Source organism: Rhinolophus sinicus, chromosome 16 (genome assembly GCF_057876585.1).
Source record: "Rhinolophus sinicus isolate RSI-liver-muscle chromosome 16, RSI-T2T, whole genome shotgun sequence".
Classification (NCBI taxonomy): domain Eukaryota; kingdom Metazoa; phylum Chordata; class Mammalia; order Chiroptera; family Rhinolophidae; genus Rhinolophus; species Rhinolophus sinicus.
The window spans coordinates 116,283,346-116,302,413 of record NC_142516.1 but is presented as its reverse complement, the minus strand read 5'-3'; the positions used below and the strand labels follow the sequence as shown (position 1 = coordinate 116,302,413).

Sequence of the window (19,068 nt, the reverse complement as noted above, 5' to 3'; positions counted from 1 at the left end):
AAGAAGGGAGGATGACGTATCCTAGAACCCTCCTTGAAACGTGGCTGGCTTGGACGGATGGCACATTCTGGGGACAAAACCTTAGGCGGAGGTGAGGACTCCGCTCCCCTGTGCTCCTGCCTCAGAAGAACACTGGAGGCAAATGTTGTCTCTCTGAAATCTAAGATTTAAAAATTGGTGGCTCAGTGCACCTGTAGGTACCTCGGCCAGTTCTCTTCATGAATTAGTTGCCAATCCTCCCTACTATCTAAATCAAAACCATTTGCCTCAGAAAAGCTCTATAGAATTTATAATTTCATGTGATATACTTTTGATATATTAGGTTGTTGCAAAAGTAATTGCGGTTTTTGCAATTATTTTTAACCTTTTAAACCACAATTGCTTTTGCACCAACCTAATGATAGGTATCTATGCTTACAGAAAATTTGGGAACTATACAAATAAAGGTCTTCAAGAGATTAATACTATTTACATTTTATATATTTCCTTTTTGTTTCTCTAAACTTTTTTAATTTAAGCATATATTTTAATTGAAGATAAAATTTTTGATAATTTAACTTTAATTACCTAAATTATATCGTGAATATTTTTTCCATGTTGTTAATATTTTTTTTTAGAAATTAGGGCATAATCTGCTTTAAAGCTGTTGAAATTGACAATGATTTGAAAATTATTTTTATTAATGAATATTAATTTAGTAGACTTTTTGGTCTCATGTGTTCCTGTCAAAAGCTGTTAAAATAAGGATTTCATGGTTTGGAAAGATAAGTGGAAACAAGTTAAGCCATCAGAAGAGGAAATGTGGATTGCCTTTTACACCATTTCCTTATTCAGGGAGGGATTTCTGGTAAATGTGTTATCTGTCCATTTGCACAATTTGGCTGCTCTGGAAGTTGGCACTTTCCCCTCAGGTTTATTGAGGGAGACGTGTTTCTAATACATAAGGCCAAAATGCCCTGAATGCCGTTCGTTCTTTTATTAACCAGAAATTGGAAGTTGCTATAGGAACTAGTTTCTCTCTCAAGGCTCAGCTGTCAACTGTGAAGCCGGCGGTGTCAGCTGACGTGGTGGCCACAGGCTGAGCATGGCAGGCTGAGGACATAAGAGGTGATGACAGCTAACAGGGCAAGGCACTGTTCTCAGTGCTTCAGATGTGTTCACTCAGGGCATCTTCTAAGCAACCCTGTAAGGTAGTCCCTGTTATAACCCATAGTTTATAAAAGAGAAAAGAACAGACGCAGAGACTGTCGCCCAAACCAGGATTTGAACCTCGGCAGCCTGGCTTCAGGGCCAGAGCTGGTAATTTCTTGGCTCTGTCAGGTTTTCCAGCGGTGGCAAGGCTGCGGACAGAGCCGGTTTTTCTTCGATGTGGTTGCCCCTTGAGTTTTCCCTGTCTGATTTACATTCTGTCTCGGACCACCAGAGTGCTGAAAACGACAACAAATTTTGATGCAGCTTGGTTCAGTGAGTGATGCGATGACCCCGCTGCACAGCTATGACCTTCTAGAGAATTAAAGAGTAAAAGGCTTTGTCTGCCCTGGAAGTTGGTCTTGTAAGACTGGAGAACAGTCGAGACACATGATGAATGCCTCATGTTCAGAAAGAAGAGAGTGGGATGGGGACAGGGACCCAGGCTTAGCAGGGATGCCGAGCATCACTCGCTTAAATAGAAGACTGGCCTCACCAGGGCACATAGGTTTGCTTCCTGCTGCCTGTCTTGGGGTATTTTTTACCAGAAACAGACCTTCTCGACATGTCCTACTCGTAGATCATGCTGAAAACTCTTAATAGACAAGAGAATAGAATTGTGAGTTTCCAGAGGTTGGAGGCGCAGTGTTGTTGCCTAGTGGTTATATGGCCTCTTTTTCCCAGTACAATTTTAGGCAGAACCCCGATATATAAAATAAATAACAGCAGGGCTGCCGTGGTTGAAGGGGGCAGACACAGTTGCTTTCTCAGCCTCTGACGCACTTTAGCCCCAGGCTCCCCAAACATTGAAAGCACGTAACTCACTCACTTGACTGGTGCAGTATCTGTGGTATGAGACAGGGTACCTTAGCTGCAGGTTATACAACCTGTGTTCCCCTCTGGCCAGGACACACAGTGGCATTTGTTCCTGAGCCCTATGCCTGTTTGAGGAATGGCTTGACCTCGGTGTTACTATTGATTTGTACCCTAAACTAGTCAGTCAGCAGGTTCTGCTTATTCTAGTGTACTGTCTGTACCAAATTGCCCAACACACTCATTTCTTAGTATCACCACCCTAATCCAGAGTCTGTGCCTCTAGCTTAGACGGCAAAGGCCCTTAATTAAAAAAAGCGGAAGAGGATGATGACTTTTCCAAACACAGAGCTCCGATTGAATCCCTCCTCTGCTCAGAAGCTGTCCAGGGCTCCCCCCGTAAGGCCCCAAGTCTTTATTTAGCTTGGCTGTTGGGGCTTCTGGAGTCTGCTCCCAACCTGCTATTTCGCATGCCTCCCAAACCACCACATTCTGGGGCATTGGGAACACAGACTCTGGTGGTGCGGGGTTCAACCAAGGTCTCTGCACCCCAATACTACGTGAGCTTTCCCTCCTGCCCCCCAGCCTCCCTGTGTCCTAGAAAGGCCCCCACCCCCCCACCCCCTGGGCCCTGTGTGCCTGCCGTGACCCTTCTGCAATGCCGTTCGTCATCCTGTCTTCGTTTCTCATGGCCCAGCTCCTCGGAGCACTTTCCTGGAGCTACTCACCTCCTCAGACTCCAAATCATCACTGGAGCTCGAGGCTGACATTCAGCTGGGATGCACACGCAGCCACACTGAGGGCTGAAATGGTACAGTACTCCCATACCGGTTAGAAAATAGGCCTCAGCCCTACTTCAGAATCCGAAGGGTTAATGTTGGGGGGTACCTCCTGAACCCTGTGTGGGGCGTTTGCCTGCTTCTTTTCCCATTGGTTGATGCCTGGCTGTACGGGTTATTCAGTATTTTGAATAGCACTCCTCCCTCTGCCCTTCATCTGCCTTTTCCTGCGTGCCTGTCTTGCTTCCCCACTGAAATACCCCAGCCGCACTCTCAGCTCTGGGCTAGTCCTAGGCACGGTCACTTCTGTGTTGGCAGCAGCATTTGACGTAGGGCGCTAATGCTAGTGAGCACTGAATGTTTATCTGATGCTTGACTGAGACTAGGAGACATTCACACGGTGGGTCCCATAGAAGCATCACTGACAAACATATACTTTTAAATGTTCCAGGTCTGTATATTATGGTGCTGTGCAAAGCTGAAATCTCCTCACCACAGCTGCCCTTGCTTTCATCGGGCCCCTCTTTGTGTTTGGAATACGTCTGAGGTATCTGTGTCAATTATGTTTGAGCCGCAGGTGCTGTGGGCTTTGCAGGATGTGGGAGGGAAGGAGATCAGTGTCGAGTTCTTGATAACCTCACATAACTGTACGATAGCCGTCATTTACCTTATTCCTACTTAAAGTTGTACCTGGTTTCTGTGAAATGGTCAAACAGCTGTTGGTTCATTCTGTAGGACAATTACCCCCATTGTGCCTCAGGCGAGCTTCTGAGGTGGCCCAGGTGAACTGGCAGGGACCAATCAACCACCTCACAGAGGATGGAACCAAGATCCAGAGGGGTGTAGCTGAGCAGCCCAGAAACAGGCTGGACTGAAGACATTGCCCGTCTGTGTTTTTCTCTCCTGATATAAGTCAGAGATAAAGGCCAGGGGAGCCCAGACCTCCCTAGAATTCAGGCACACTGAAGATCCTACGCCCTTGAGGCAGGGCCTGGAGCTGTGGGTCCCCAGGACAGACCTCCTGAGATGAGGCCACCCCCTTAGACTGCTGTGGTCCCAGGGCCTTGATTCTCCTTTCAGAACAGCCGGCGCATCTGCCTGGCTTCTCATACTCGGCCAGGTAACAGTCCCCGCCGTGTCCTGCCCTCTCCAGCACACTTCTCTTCATCACAGGGCGACATTGAATGTCTGTGTCTCCCTCCCATATGGAAAGTGTCTGCAGGCTTTGGAGGCACTGCTACTTTGCCTCCTAGGTGTGGCAAGCTTTTCAGGGTCTCCCATTTAGCATTGTGACTTATCGCTGCCCACAGTTGGGAATTGCCGGAGTCTAGCTGGGCAGGTGACCAGAGAAGTTGCAGGTCCTGCTCAGGAGACTGAGGGGTGGTCTCCAGAGTGGGGTATGCGTGTCCCACGGTAGGTGGGGGTAGACCTTCCATTAGGGTACAGGGTGGATATATTGGAACTTCTCTAGATATATCTAGAACTAATTTTTTAGCTTTTTTTTTTTTTTTTTTAAATACACATTTGTGTGTTGTATAATGTCCAGATAACACAATATGTACATAGTTTATATATGAATGCACTTACATATTAAGGATGCCTTTATTTATTATTTTTCATGTATTGTCAAAAGTTTAGAGAATCTGAAATTTACCTCCTTCTCTACCAGCAGTGTGACAAGAAACCTTTGAATGCCATTTTAAAAAGGAGAGAACTCAATTTCAGTTAAGGGGATAGAAACTGTTTTGTGAAACTAGGCTGTGATTTCACGTCACATTGGTCTCTGACTTCAGGAGAGTCTGGTTAAATCCACAGTGTGTTTTGCTTTTGGACCCAAAACTTGACAATATAGAAATTTCTTTAGGACAAGGATTTGATTTATTTATTTATTTATTTTCTGTGTTATTCACTGTTTTTTCCCCTGAAGCTAGAACCATACTTGACATAGAGTGAGTACTCAAATATTTACAATTTAAATATATAGATCTTTGTTTTGCATGACAATTAAATATCATGCTGGGTGGTCACTTTAAATCAATATTTAACTTGCCTTTCTTTGTCAAGTTAAACCTGCTGTCAGGTGGCAGGATGCAGAATAAGTAGCTGACAGTTTTACTCCCCCGCACATGAATTCTCAGAGCTGTTGGATCACAGAGTAGAATGGGCCAGACACGTCACCTGAATGACAGGATATTTAGGATTTGCTTTAAATCATTTTTTAAAAAATGGATATAAAATGAAACAATATTAGCAAAATGTTGATCATTATTGACGCTGAAGCTGGGGATATGGGTACATGGCGGCTTACGATACTGCTCTACTTTTGAATAGATTTGAAAATTTTCATAATAAAAATTTTAACAAAACGTCAAGAAAAATAGAGATCCAAAACTGGTGTCACCCAAGCGGGTAACAGCCAGACCAGACAATCTCTTTTTCTTTCCATGTTTTCAAACACCGGCTCATTAGTCTATAATTCTCTGCAACTTGTTAGATTTGTTTTGTTTTTAGATTCCCCAGGGTGAGTCACCTCGCCTTATAGTTACCTGAACTCTCTCGGTGTAATTCTAGCTCCTGTCCCGTGGTTGTCACCCACACCTCCCTTCTCCCTCCTTATACAATGAGCTAAATCCTGGTTAACCTTTCCTCTATTTCTCGTGTTGCTTCCTCCAACACCACCGAGGACCTGGGTGGAGCTGATGAAACGTAGAGGTCAGAACAGGGTCCCTGCTGTTTAAAGGTTCTGTTAGGTCCTGAGAAACCAAGAATACTTTGTAGGTTCCATCCGTCTCTGCTCTTGAGGGTCACAGCCGTTCCCTGCTGAAACCTGTAAACACTAACGCGGCTTTCTCACACACTTGTGTGTAGCTGGCGTCCTCTCTCTGGGTACAGGTCTGTCTCCTACTTACCCTGTTCTGCAAAGCCATTTCTCCAGTTTATCAGGCCCTCTGAAACCTTGATCTATTTTAAGAGGTGTAAGTAACTCTACCCAACCTTGCGTCCCTTCAGCCTTCTTACCCAGGTCACTGATATTTGATCTTCGCGACCTCTGAGAGTCTAAGGACTGGGTCTCTGTCCGTTTCTCACAGCAGGCCTCCCCTGGCAGCGCCCCGGCGCTCCCTAAACTACACATGGCCGTGTGTGGGGCTAGCCTCCCGCCGCCAGCCGCTTCTCAGCCTGTTTGGCAGGCTGCTCTCCTGGGAGACAGGCAGGGTGTCCATGGCCTCTGGCTTAGGACTCTGTTGTTCCTAACCTGCCTGCCCTGAGGCTTCCTTCTTGCTCCCTGAACCCCCACCTGCCCCTGCCTGTTCCCACGAGGCCTGCGTCCCCCGGCTCTCTGGGGAGCCTCCCTCTGCACTGCAGCCCATGCAGAGCTTTCTCAGTCCTCCGTGCCCGGAGCTCCAGGTCCTCTGCTTACCTCCTCACAGCCGCACGTTTTGTCTGTACAGTTAGCCCTTGCAGGGGTCTTTGTCCTTATTGATACCCTAAAGTCATTGAAGCAAGTGCTGTGTCCTCATGCTGATGGCTTTCTGCTTACAAGAGACTAGGGAGAGGTTTTTTTTTGCCTCCTGCCATTTTCAGAGTATTTCTGTTTCTTTGCAGTGGGGCCCTTAAGTGCAGTGGGGCCCACAGAGCTGGTCAGTGGCTGTGCCAGGACCCAACATAGGGCAGACAGTGAGAGCTTAGATACGTACTTTCTGGGAGGGCCCGAGTCCTCATCTGTCGTTCTGCTAGAACAGGGTGCCACCCTAAGCCCTTTTTGGGTTGGGAAATATGTACATACCACAGGAAATGGGCTGACCTAGTTATATCATCTCTATTTTCAGAAATTAAAAAAGAAATACAGCAAAGTACAAAGAGTAATAAAATCATCAAACAAATGCTATGTGCCCATCACGTAGAATTGGTCGTTTTTAACATTGTTTTCTTTATATGTCCTGCTGTCACCTGGAGGTTCTAGGCGAAGGTGGGATCCTGCTATTTAGTCCTGGATGCCAGGATTGCGTGGCCATCTTTTGCCTTCTCTAGCATCACCATGGAGATGCTCCATGGTGTTGGGGAAGGAGGAGGACATAGCTTTCCTCAGTTCCTACTCCTTTCTGCATCCCCCCGAGGCCCACACAGGCAGCAGCGGAGAAGCTGGCTCAAGATTTATCGGGGTCATAGCCAGTACGTAGAACATGAGCTTTCTGCATTTGAATCTAGTATTCTTTCCACCCTTCTGCTCTGTCTCCTGTATTTACTATTGGACGTTACTAGCTTTGGACAAAGCATCTGAGGGCACCCTAGGACTTAGGTACCTTCTCTATGTGCAGTTTGTCAAACAAATGGACCTATTCCCATCCTCAGGGGAGAAGAGTCCTGTGTAGCTGGGTCCAGCTCTGGCTCTTGTGAAGGGACACCTGTCCCCTTTCCTAGTAAGTTCTTTCTCTCGGGGAAGCCTCTTACTTCCAGACTGACGGTGGTCAACCCTGTCCTGGAAGGTGCACAGTCTGTTCTGTATTGTTTTAGTGGCAGCAGGGATTTTCTTTCCTCCTCTAGTCATTACCATAACAAGCTCTGCTTGTGTTGCCCAACGTCGTCAGGCCATGATGTCATGTTCTTCAACATGCAGTCCTACAGATGTAATTAGGACTCTTCCTGCGCCGAATGTCAACTGAAATAACATACTTTATTAGATCCAGGTGATGAGTGGGCAGCTTAACCTACAGAAACCTCGTCTGTCTTAGTTCTTGCCGAAGGGTTGGGTCAGCCTAACAAACAGGTCTTCCCGTCTCCAGCAGCTGAAGCGCAGCCGACTGACTGAGGCCGTCTGTTTTGTCCAAGGCTGCTTCTCTCTGTCTCGTTCTTATCAGCCTACGTCCCTGCCTGATCATGACACATATACAGAAATTGCTTAGTAGTATGAAATCAGTGTTTAAGGACCAAGGGAAAGGATCTTGCTTCTCCTAGGTAATGTTTTGAATGGTGATTTTTCCTCTTAAATCCACACCAGTGAAACTTAACTTTGCTGTCTCACACAGAGATTTTAACATGACCTGGATATATTCATTAGGCACGTCCGAAGTATAATCACCTTCCCAAGTGGTTGTACATGACAGGTCGTTGTATCTACATTGCAAAGTGAAGGGAGGAGAACTATATGGTTGGGGTTGTTTTTGCTCTGGAGAAAGTCAGGCAGGTCCTGTTTGTAGCATTCCTTACATCTCAGATGAGCACACACCAGCTCTCTCGATGTTTCTGAGGGTTCTCCTCACTTGTACTCCAGCTCCTGGGCTGTTTCTCTGGTTTGGAGAATTCTCTTTTCTGACATAGAAAACTTACAGATAGAAGTTGGTGGCCAGCCCTGGTGTCAGGCTCTGGTGTCAGGAATTGTCCTGGCATTTGCTGCTCTACTTAAAAAAGTATTTGTTTCCTCTGTTCCCTTCCCTGTGGGCAAACCTGATTTGTTTTAAGTGAATCCACAGTCATAGGTCTAAATGTATGTCTAAATGTCTGCTAAGGAGAAGAGAGGACCCTCGTCTTTTAGATGACTTTGGGTGACATTATACATAAATGAAACAGTTTGAGAGAAACAGAAAACATCATGGGAAGAGGGGAAGAGAATATTTTTATGTAGCCGTTACAGCAGTAGCTTGCAACCTCTTTTTGTTTCCTACACATCACCTGGGAAATGCCTCTTCCTCCCCATAGCACACTGACCCACAGCAGCTCCGTGGGACGTAGAGGAGAATGCTGAAGTTGGGAAATGCTTTGAATACCCCTTTATCTTGGGAGAGTGGCTGTTCCATTAGGTTTGTGCGAAAGTAATTGCGATTTAAAAGGTTAATTGCAAAAACCGTGATGACTTTTGCACCAACCTAATATAAATACATCATACAGTAACATACATACAGCCTACAGTAGAGATTGGTCACAATCACAGAGGGTCATTCATGACTCAGTAACTGTTTATGAAGCCCCTGTTCTGGGCAGGGCACTGTGTTAAGCACCAAGGGCCTGAGGAGATGGATGGGAAGGGGCCCTGGCCCAGGACTAAAGAGAGGCGTCCACAAGAGAACCATACACTCGCCGTGAGTATAAAATGGGAGGTGCCGAGGGCCACACAGGGGCTAAAGTATTCTGGAGTTCAGAGGAAGGACTCGCTGCTTCTGACTCGGGGGACATGGAAGAATTTATTAGAGAAACTGGCCTCGGGCCTACTTGGATACAGTCTGGGCACCTTAAAGCCAGGCCAGGGAAGAGAGCTGCAGTGAAGAAGATGGAAGGGAGGGGAAGGCAGAGCAGCACGGAGGCACTGGGAACACTTTGTGGTGTGTGTGAGGAGGGGCTGTGTGCGGGGCGGGGGGCAGGTGCTCACAGGAGGAGCCGAGGCAGCGTGTGGCTGACACCTGCCCCCATCGCCCCTGTGAGGGTGAGGCAGGGAGCGGTGGGGTTTCTTACCCAGAGAAGCGTGGGGAGAGGATGGAGCTTCTACACAAGCACAGTGGAGGGCTTTCAGGATCCTGGGAAAGCGACCCGAGAGCTCACAAACCAACTCCTTTCCCCTCCCCGCTTCTCTCACTCTCCCCGCTTCTCTTCACTGTTCCACTGTCATTCTCCCAGGCTCAGAAGTTTGGTCCTCCAATTTCTTCTCTTCTTTTCCATTTATGTGCATTTAGTTACCAGATCCTGGTGTGTGTGTGTTTTTAAGTGATTTTTTAAAAATTTTGTTTATTGTAAAATATGCATAACATAAAATTTGCCATTTTATACACTGCAGTGTTATAGAACCATTTTCACTCTCTACCAGTAGTTCCAGAATTTTTCATCATCCCAAACAGAAACCCTACCGGTGAAACAATAACTCCCCATCCCCCACCCCACCCCTTATGGCCCGTATCCCTGTCTATGAATTCGCCTATTCTAGGTCTGTCACATAAGCAGAATCATACAATATTTGTCCTTTTGTGCCTGGCTTCTTTCACTTAGCATAACGTTTTCAAGATTAATCCATGTTGTAGCGTGTGTCAGAATTTCCTTCTTTCTTAAAGGCTGAATGGTATTTCATCCTGGCGTTTTAAAGGCACTTTGTATCATGCCTGTGGCACCCTCCGCATCGCCTCCCGCCTTTGTGTCGCTTGGAATCACCATGGGCCTGGGTCACAGCGCTTGCCCGTCAACGTCCTTAGGCTTTGGTTTCAGACCCGGGCGTCAGTCCTGTTCTGTGTGGAGCTGGGCTGGACCTTGAACTTCTCGGCACAGTTTCCCTGTCTTTGAATAGAAGGTAGTGACAGCTCCACGCAGGGAGGACTGTTATGAGGGTTACGTTTAATCGTGTGGAAGATCGCTCGGCACAGCACCTCACACATAGGAAGTCCTAACAAGCAGTGGCTCGTAAAGAAGTCACCGTCTGAAACTGATTTCCCTGAAGTCTTCCTTCCCCTGTCCTATCCAGTTTAAGCCTGTCATTTGTTCTGGATTAACTCGCCCAAAATCCTGGAGCTGAGGTGGGGAGCTGCTTCTAGGCGTCTGTTTCTGTCCCCGTAGCCCGAAGCAGCACTCATGGTCTTACCTCATCCCCTCATTCTTTGGGACAGTTCAGTGTGTGCCTGCTACATGCAGCTCTCCCTGAGTGTGCGGCCATGTTCATAATTTCTTTTGCACTTGTTGCCACCTTGTTAGTCACTATTTTGTGTATGTATTTGTGTTATGTATTTTACCTCCAAGCCTCATGCATGGGGTCTGTAAGTTTTCCACACTTTGCCCCCCATAGGAATATTAAATAATGTAGATACCCAATAGAAGGTGAGGGTCTCCCCAAAACCCTCTTTCAGCCCTCATATTAGAAGCTTTCATTTTATGGGGTGAGCTCACGGTCGCAGTATTTGGAACGACAGCAGGGCACCTTGTCCCGAAAGCACCTCTGCCAGTCCTAGCCGTGGGTCCTGTAAAGGTTAACTGACTGAGTCTGACTTTTCCTACGGCAAAGGAGTTTCACACTAGCTGAGTAATTATTTCCGGGGGTTTGACTTTACAAAGGCAAGTGTTGGATAATATTGTAAAAAAACTTTGAAAGTCAGTTAAAAAAGAAAGTATGTGGTTTAGTTACATGAATATGCACCCATAGGACACATTTTTAAAAAATTGTCCTAACATTATACAGCTGTGTTCCTGTGACTTGGGAGAACCTTTTTCAGTGGTAGCTACATATATGACTTCAAAAAAATGTTTCCCTAAGACTCTGTTGAAAGAAGCATGTTCAAAGAATTTGAATAAAATATTAACGAAATGTGAATAATAGAAAAATAGAATAAAGGCAAACATTTCTTAAGTAATTTATATTGTCATGTGACTTAAATATATATGTAGTTTAATGAATACAGAAACAATTTCTTTTTTAAGTAGATTAGACCATTTCGTCTCATCCCTAAGAGTCTATCTGTTTAAGTTGGACGCCTTATATTTGGAATCCCTTTAGTTTGGAGGCACATACGGTAGTTGTGGCCTGTGGTCATTATGAATGTGTGAGGTTACAGGGAACATAACAATGGTCGGGGAAAACTGGCACAAGCTCAGGGCAGAGAACCAGAGCCCTAATCTTACTGGTTAAACATTAGTCTGGCCGTATACTTGCCTTTAAAAACTTTGTGTCCCATTCTTTCTCTGATAACTTTGGGGAATATGGACAGGAAGTGGTTTAGTGTAGAATTATTCAACTTGACCAGTTCAATAAGTCAGGTTTCTAAAAATGGAGCATCTCTGCTTCATGTCTCCTTTTAACGTCTTCTTGGAAATTGAATTGGTTGATCCATAGAATCACTTTAATGGAAATTAAGTGGGTTGAAGGTTTGCTATCCATTCTTGGGAAGAGAAGCTCCGAGGCAGTGGATGGGGATCCCTAATTCCCTGAGGAACACTTGCTCATTGTGCGTGGGATCCCAGGGCACCCAAGTGGTCCTTCTCCTTCTTAGGCTCAGGATGAAGAGATGGTTAGGGATTCCTGTATGGGATGGGGTTGGGCCAATGACCTCGGCTTTCCTTTCCAACTGGTGGCCTGTGGCATCTGAGCGTCTGTACCTCCCTCGCTCCAGGGAGAGCCTGACTGCTCTTTTGGTTCAAGAGGGGATGGCTTAAGCAAATCTAGCTTTAGGGAATTTGCCAACCAAGGTTAAGGAGCACGAATCCGACGGTTTGGAGTGAGTGGCACATTGAAAGAACAGCACATGGTCTGGCTGCCGCTCTCTTGTTCGTCCTGGAGGCTGAGCTCTGCCCAGCGAGTGCAGGACAAAGGGGGAGCTTTCAGCCTCTGTAAATGGCCTATTGTACCAGGGGAGGAGGTGGAGCAAGGAATGGCAGCGTCTCGCCAGCCTGGCTTGCTGCTTTAAGGAACGATGTCAGGATTTTTTCATTTGCTACTGCCGGGGCAAGGGTGCTATTTCTGTGGGTTTGTTTGATTGAGGGCTGCATTCCTAGTGAAGTATTCCATCAAACCGCTATTATTCAGCTGGATGAAACCTTGAGGAACTTCAAAAGGAGAGAAATCCAGGGCACCTGGTTTTTGGTTTGTAAATGACATGGAGAAAATAAAATGCGAATGTAAGTATAATTTTGCAGAATTAGGGGAGCTGTGTGTGTGTGTGTGTGTGTATGTGTGTGTGTGTGTGTGAGACTGTCCCCGCCCGTGTCCTTAGAGAATGATGCCTTTATGAATGACCTGTGGTGCTGGACCACTTTTTTGCTGATGCAAACAAAATGGTAAAAAGTGAAATTCTGTGCACAGCGGACCTGGAACCCACATGTTCAGAAGCCAGGGTGGTGGGATAAATGCTTGTGGTTATATAAGACAAGGAGAGTTTAGATGGATTTCTGATGCCAAGTTCTCATAATGCCAGGGAGCGTGAGTGCTGGAGGGACCGTTGGAAGCCACTTGCTTTCACGGTTCCTAACCTGGGATGGACCGAAGGGGACTTGTGAGCCTCATGTGCAAAGAAGTATGTGGATGTTTTTAGGGGAGAGGGTCAACAGCCCAGCAGAGGTTAAGATTTGTTCGTGTAGAGGAAAACCCGTGAATTTCCTCACATTGTGGTCCTGGCCTTGGAAGACCCCTGGGGAAGTCTTTTAAGTCTCCAGCTTTGGTTTTCGCATCATCGCGTTGTATTGTGATTTTCAGATAAGACACTGTGTATGAGAGCCTTTCCCAAACACCAAATCAATGTGAATTGTGTCACTAGCTGTTCTTCCCAAAGTTTGGGCAAATGGGAACCAGAATTTCTGCTTTGTGACAGTAATCAGTCCTGTTTCTATTACCCTGCCCTGTGCATCTGTTTCTGCCCGGGTGGATTGAAAGGCCCCTGTTCTCTGGTTCTTTGCACTGGGCTTGTGTTACATTCCCTATCATTCTGTGGCTTTAGACTCCAGCTTTATAGGAAATTCAAAAGACCCATCTGAGCCAACCTACTTTTCATAGGTGCGGAGAGGAAGGTGTGCAGGGGTAGCTGAGGGGAAGGAGAAGCTAGCTGCCAACAGCCTTGAGTATTTGGACCGAGAAATACCGTCTGTGTAATCCAATCCCTTAAGCCGATCGAACCGTATTCTTGGCAAGCAGTAAAGTATATACCCGCGCTGTAAACTTCCTGAGGTGGTGATGTAGAAATTTGCTTTTGAAAGAATTTTTAAAACGATTGCAACTAGAACAGCATTGGAATAAGAATAAAATCTGAGTCTTAACCATTTGTTGGCAAGCACGTGTGTCTTGATGCGTCTTAGAGACCTGTGGACTGGGCTGTATTAGAGCAGTTGTGCGTGTTCACCTGCCACACTGCAAGGCTGTTGGTTGTGGCTCATTTTCTTTGAACGTCCGTCGGCCTCCATTTCTAACTACCCCAAGTGTCTTTTCCTTATACCTGATAACTAGAAAGGCAAAGATTTATAATGCTGCCCATTTCACATTTAAGAATTGTTCTTTCCACAGATCTAAATGAGGCATTGTCTTAGTTCTTTATTGCACAGACTCTCGTTTCCCTATGTACAGCATTGTGAAGTTGGTTTGAAGCTGGTTACTGGCTGCCAGCTGAGAGGCATGAATTAAACTGCTGTAGCTTTTCATCATCACCCACTAAAGATAAGAATTTAGCTGAATTCAAGCACTTAGCATTACAGGTTAGTGTCTAATAAAATGGTTTTGCATGGGTGCTCCTGTAACTTCCTGAAGTTTTTAAAATTTTTCTTTCCTAGACTTATTTCTAGAAATAGACTTCTTTCTTTCTTAGTATAATGCTATCCACAGCTTGGCTACAGCTGATGCTTAAAATAGAAAAAAATAAGTCACCTGGTTATGACGATATTTGTTTGTGAGGGAATTATTTAATATTCTCACACAGGGATGTGATTCTGTTGAACAACCGCTGTACATTCACATGGTCTAGGTTTTATGGAAATTACTTCAGGGAGAGAAGAGGGAAGGGCAGGAGTGTTGGGTAAGCGGGGGGGGGGGGGGGGGGTAACTCCCATTCAGGCTTGGGGTGCTGGAGGGGTAATGAAGACAACCAGAAGATGGAACGCTTTGAGGGGAAGGCAGGTTTGCATGTAAGGTTGCTTTTCCTTCCTAGAGTTGCTCGACCGTGTGGAATCTGACCGCTCAGTGCCGGTAGGACCAGACTCACTTTGTCTGCTTAGCCTCCAAGTCTCACGTAGGCATCTCGTCCTCAGAGAGGCCTTCCCTGACCGCGGGGTCTCTGTGGTGGCAGCACTCGTCACAGCTTGTGGACAGTGCCTGTTTAATTTTGTATGTTCTGCTCTAGTGGCGTGAGAGCCTGGGCATGTCTTTAGCCCCATCTGCCCAGCTCCTGGCACATGCCTGGCACACACTAGGTGCTCAGATATGTTAAATGCCTGGACTAGCTCAAGTCCTATGAATTCATCTAGAATCTGCTGTGAGTGTACGATTGACAATCTGTTTCTTTCTTGGTCTGTCTTATGTCCGTTCGACACACCACCCAACATCTGATCATTTCAATGCCTTTTAAAACTATGCCCATTGTCTCTTCTTATGGGGAAGTTGAGCAGAAAGAACACAATGTTTGTTTTCAGAACTGACACTGGCAGTGACACTAACTGATGCCTGTCCCTGCCCATGGGTGGAGCAGTGGGGTGACTCTACTCCCAGCTTCTCATTGGCCCATCCTTCACCCTCTGTTCTCCTGGGAAGTCAAGTATGGGTTTTGTCTGCTAGTTACCTTTAGCCCAGTGGGCAGCCACACAGGACTGGGCATGTGACGAATGCCCTGAGAGACCTTGGCAGGCGGGTGAGCGCTGGCTGAGTTCCTTTAACCCCTGCCCCACCCCCACCCTTGCTGCCTTTTTCGTTTCTGCAGTGGTGTGTCACCTAGCAGTCAGCTGTTGGTGACACTGATGGTGAGTGGTTTTGTAACTGCTGGTGCTTTCTTTCCAGAATTATGACCTGAAGATATTTGCTTATCTGTTTCTTCTCTGTTGTCATGTCAAACATCGAAATTTCCTGTGTGTATGTGTGTGTGTATGTGTGTGTGTGTGTGTGTGTGCGCGCGCGTGTGCGTGTGTGCGCGTACATATACCTGCCCAGAGCTGTTGTAGCACAAGATGGCATAGGGAAGTGAAAACACTTGATATTTTGCTGCTCTGTAAAAACAAACATAAAATACTATAAAATAGATCGAAATATAAAGAGGATTTCTCTATTTGAAAAATTATTTTCAATCTTGTGACCTTGCTATTTAAAAGAACATATAATAAGTAGCTCCCAAATGCCATCTGAACTTATACCAAAAACGTTAACAGCCTGGTGGATTTCCAGGAAGTTTTTGAGAAAAGTCTTTCAGATCATCTACTATTATTTCCTTCCCTTTACTGCCAAACACACTTTAGAGCAATTATTCATCAATAATTTTCTAATGAGAAGTATTTTTACTTGTTATATGTATTGTACATTTTTTTATACTGATATATATGTAAATTGTCTGTGACTTGGCAATTTGAGACTTTAATATACGTTGAATTGTGCATCTCATTTTCTTCTGGATGTTTTGGCTTCTTAATTTTGTTTGTAAACTCCTTGTAGTCAAGCATTGCTTTTTGTTAGCGCTGTACCTTACTCTTCTGCACGCAGGACTAATCACAGAATGTTGGTAGAGGAAATAATAGTGCTTCACAATAATAGTACTTTCTAGTGCCACACTGTTCTAAGCTCCGTGTGAATTATTTAGGCATTCTAAAAGCCGTACGAGATAAGTACTATTTCCATCTCCATTTATCCATGAGGAAGCGGAGGCATACAGAAGGGAAGTAATTGGTCCCTAATCATACAGCTAATAAGCTGGAGAGGCAGGATTTGGCTCTAGAATCTGGAATCTTAAATACTGTTCTATATTTTCTTTCAAATACTATGCTATAATCTCTCTCTGGATATGTAGTCGGTTTACAGTTTATGCACACCAATTTATTATTATATTTTAGGTATATCTTGAGGAATATAAAAGAAATGATTTTATTAGAATAGCCAAATACAATTTCTTCTGCATTTATATTGTTACTTTTATGGTACAAAAAGTACGGGGAAGGGGAGAGACATTGGATAGGTCTGTTTTACCAATTGGGAGTTTATTCTGAGATTTGTGGAAAGAAATGAAAACGATTGTTCTTTAGGTGATTTGGGCTTGTTTGTGCCACTTCGCTCTTCTCCCTGTTAGCTGTGATGATAAGAGTTGAGTGTGTTTGATTAGGTGGAAGAGAACAGAGATATAATATGAGGGAAGAAAATGGTAACTTACGCCACTTATTTGAGCATTTTATGACAGCAATTCTCTGTGAGTAAAAATTTTTTAATGTGGTTAATGAAAACTTTACACAAGATAATAGATGTAAAGTGAATTCCTAAAGTGATTTTAGAAAAATGAAATTTGACAGCCAGGAAAAGATCTGGGCCATTAGACTGTGGGCTTAATGCCTTGGTTGGTTAGCCAGCCATTGAGTAAGATGGTTGGCCTTTGGGAATTCTGGAGAAGACTTCTGCCACCCTGGAATGAGCATGATGTTTTTTTCTTCCAACAGAAGTCAGCTTAGGGCACCTCCATCACAGGACCATGCAAGCCCACGAGTTGTTCCGGTATTTTCGAATGCCAGAGCTGGCTGACTTCCGTCAGTACGTCCGCACTCTTCCAACTAACACGCTCATGGGCTTCGGAGCGTTTGCAGCACTCACCACGTTCTGGTACGCCACGAGACCCAAAGCCCTGAAGCCACCATGTGACCTCTCCATGCAGTCGGTGGAAGTGGCGGTAAGTGGAGGGGCAGCCTGCCCTGTGGTTTCTCTGCATCAAATGCAATATTGATCGAGATCACAATCAAGTATTGCTTGTGAAGGGACTTTGTAAGGCAGAATATACTCAACTAGCGGAAGTTCGTCAGCGATACTAAATGGAGGCGAAGGCCAAAATCTTGGGCAGAGGGACAGATGAGGTGGTGTTGGTTGGGTGTCTGCCTGTAGTGACACAGGCTCATTGCGGAAATCCTGTACTAGGCCCAGAAGATTCCATGAGGGGAAGGACAGGCACAGAGTCCCCTGCTGTTGCAGAGCTTATGTTCTACCAGAGAAGAGAGCTGTCAAACAAACGTCACAGAAAGAAGGATTTTGCTTGTGCTATATTTGATACTTAAAACACCTCCCCCAGCTGTTGAAAGGGACTTTGGGATTTCAAATAGGATGAGGGTAGACTGGGAACTTGCCAGAATAATATGACTGCAGAATTGAGGATAGAACGTGAAGAAACAAGGACATTTAGGAGGCGTCTGAGGTTGAGCTGTTGAATGCTGTGGTTGTGTATGAGTTGGGCAAACTAAAGGTCATGCTGTCATCATTATGAAAATTAAACCAGAGCGTGTGTTCCATAATTAGGACTGAATGGGTGAGAGGGCAGAGGGAAATCTAAAGACCCTTCCAGGAAAATTCTTTCTTAGTGCTCTTACTCTACTTTCCTTCCCTTCTGAGTCTCTTTTCAAGGTTAATAAAAAAATGTGAGGGATTGAAAAGATGAAGTCACATTCTCACTGGTGCTTTGACTCTTGATTTATTCTGCTTTGTCATTTCTTGCTCTCCTACCTAAGTCAGAATTAATTTTCAGTATTTATTACTTTTGGCATATATAAAGAAGAATGTTGTGAAATATAGAATCCCCTCATTTACTGTAATGTAGATGAATGTTTTAAATGCCTTTGATGCTTTTAAATGTAGGTGAAAGACCTCTCCGGCCTGGAGCTGGTGGCCATTTGGAGGAGAATGTGCCCTTCTGAATAAATCCAAAGCCTGATTAATGGCTTTTTGTTATTTATAGTGTTTTAGTTCTTTAAGACAATTTCTTGGATTCATTACTGTGAAACTCTTAAAATATATAAAAGATATGTCAGTCTTACTCATGCTAAAATATAAAAATAGAAAGACTGAACTACTGCTGAGGAAAGATGGCTTTATACTTTATTTCTATTTAGAAGGTAAATTTAATATTTCATTTCAGCTAGTCATATACCAATAATGAGTAGAATTTAATTGTCCCTAATAGGGATGTGTGAGGTTTCTGGCATTCCTTCTCTTGTGGCAGAGGACCTAGTGTCTCATAGTGGCGTTGCCATCACAATGAAATGAGTCATTGGCAAGTGCAGATTTAAGACAGTTGTTATTTAGCAGTAACTGTAAAAAATGCCTAATTCTTATTTCTTGTATGAGAAATTGTGGAGGCATTTATGACGTGGTTTTAAAGTTGCAGCTTTGCATGAAGTCATGGAGCCTTATTAAAATAAGCATACATGTTCTCTGTAGAACAGTTTAAAACAACCAAAGGAAAATTAAAGGAAAAGGAAAATTAAAGCAAAAGGAAAATTGAAATCTGTAATTTCACTACCTAGTATATAGGCTTCCTGATTTTTCTCTGTGCCTTAAAGAAAGAGATTTATTTCTGATTTTCAGAAATTGTAGGTCTTAGGAATAGACACAAAAGTTGCTTTACATTCCTCAAAAAAGAACTTAAAATACTGAATTTGCAGTTAGCCTTGGAGTTATGATCCGTGGTAATTGCAGATATTTTATACAGCCAGCCTTGTCGGACAGACTTCTGTGGCAGAAAGAAGCGCTTAATTCATTTCATTAAGTATTAATCAGGAGCTTGTATATCCGGCACTGTCATAGGGGCTGTCGCCAGAATAAAATATTGTTGCCTTATTCCCACTTTGAAGACAATAAGTACCATTTGCCAGTCCCCCACCCGCACCCCCACCTCCC

General features: G+C 44.7%; 1 protein-coding gene across 10 annotated transcripts in view; it reads left to right on the top strand.

Moving 5' to 3' along the window:
- ACSL1 (acyl-CoA synthetase long chain family member 1) overlaps positions 1 to 19,068 on the top strand; it is a 68,148-nt gene that overhangs the window by 2,854 nt on the left and 46,226 nt on the right. For 3 of the 10 annotated variants that reach the window (XM_074329837.2, XM_074329839.2, XM_019736133.3), the window contains one exon: positions 16,848 to 17,074. In XM_074329837.2, the coding sequence (XP_074185938.1) occupies positions 16,880 to 17,074 (195 nt within the window). In that variant the 5' untranslated portion in view covers positions 16,848 to 16,879. Of the gene's footprint in view, positions 1 to 3,236; positions 3,328 to 11,814; positions 12,360 to 14,142; positions 14,240 to 15,002; positions 15,177 to 16,847; positions 17,075 to 19,068 lie in introns of those variants that run through there. The other 7 variants (XM_074329842.2, XM_074329840.2, XM_019736129.3 and 4 more) reach the window with 7 other exon arrangements.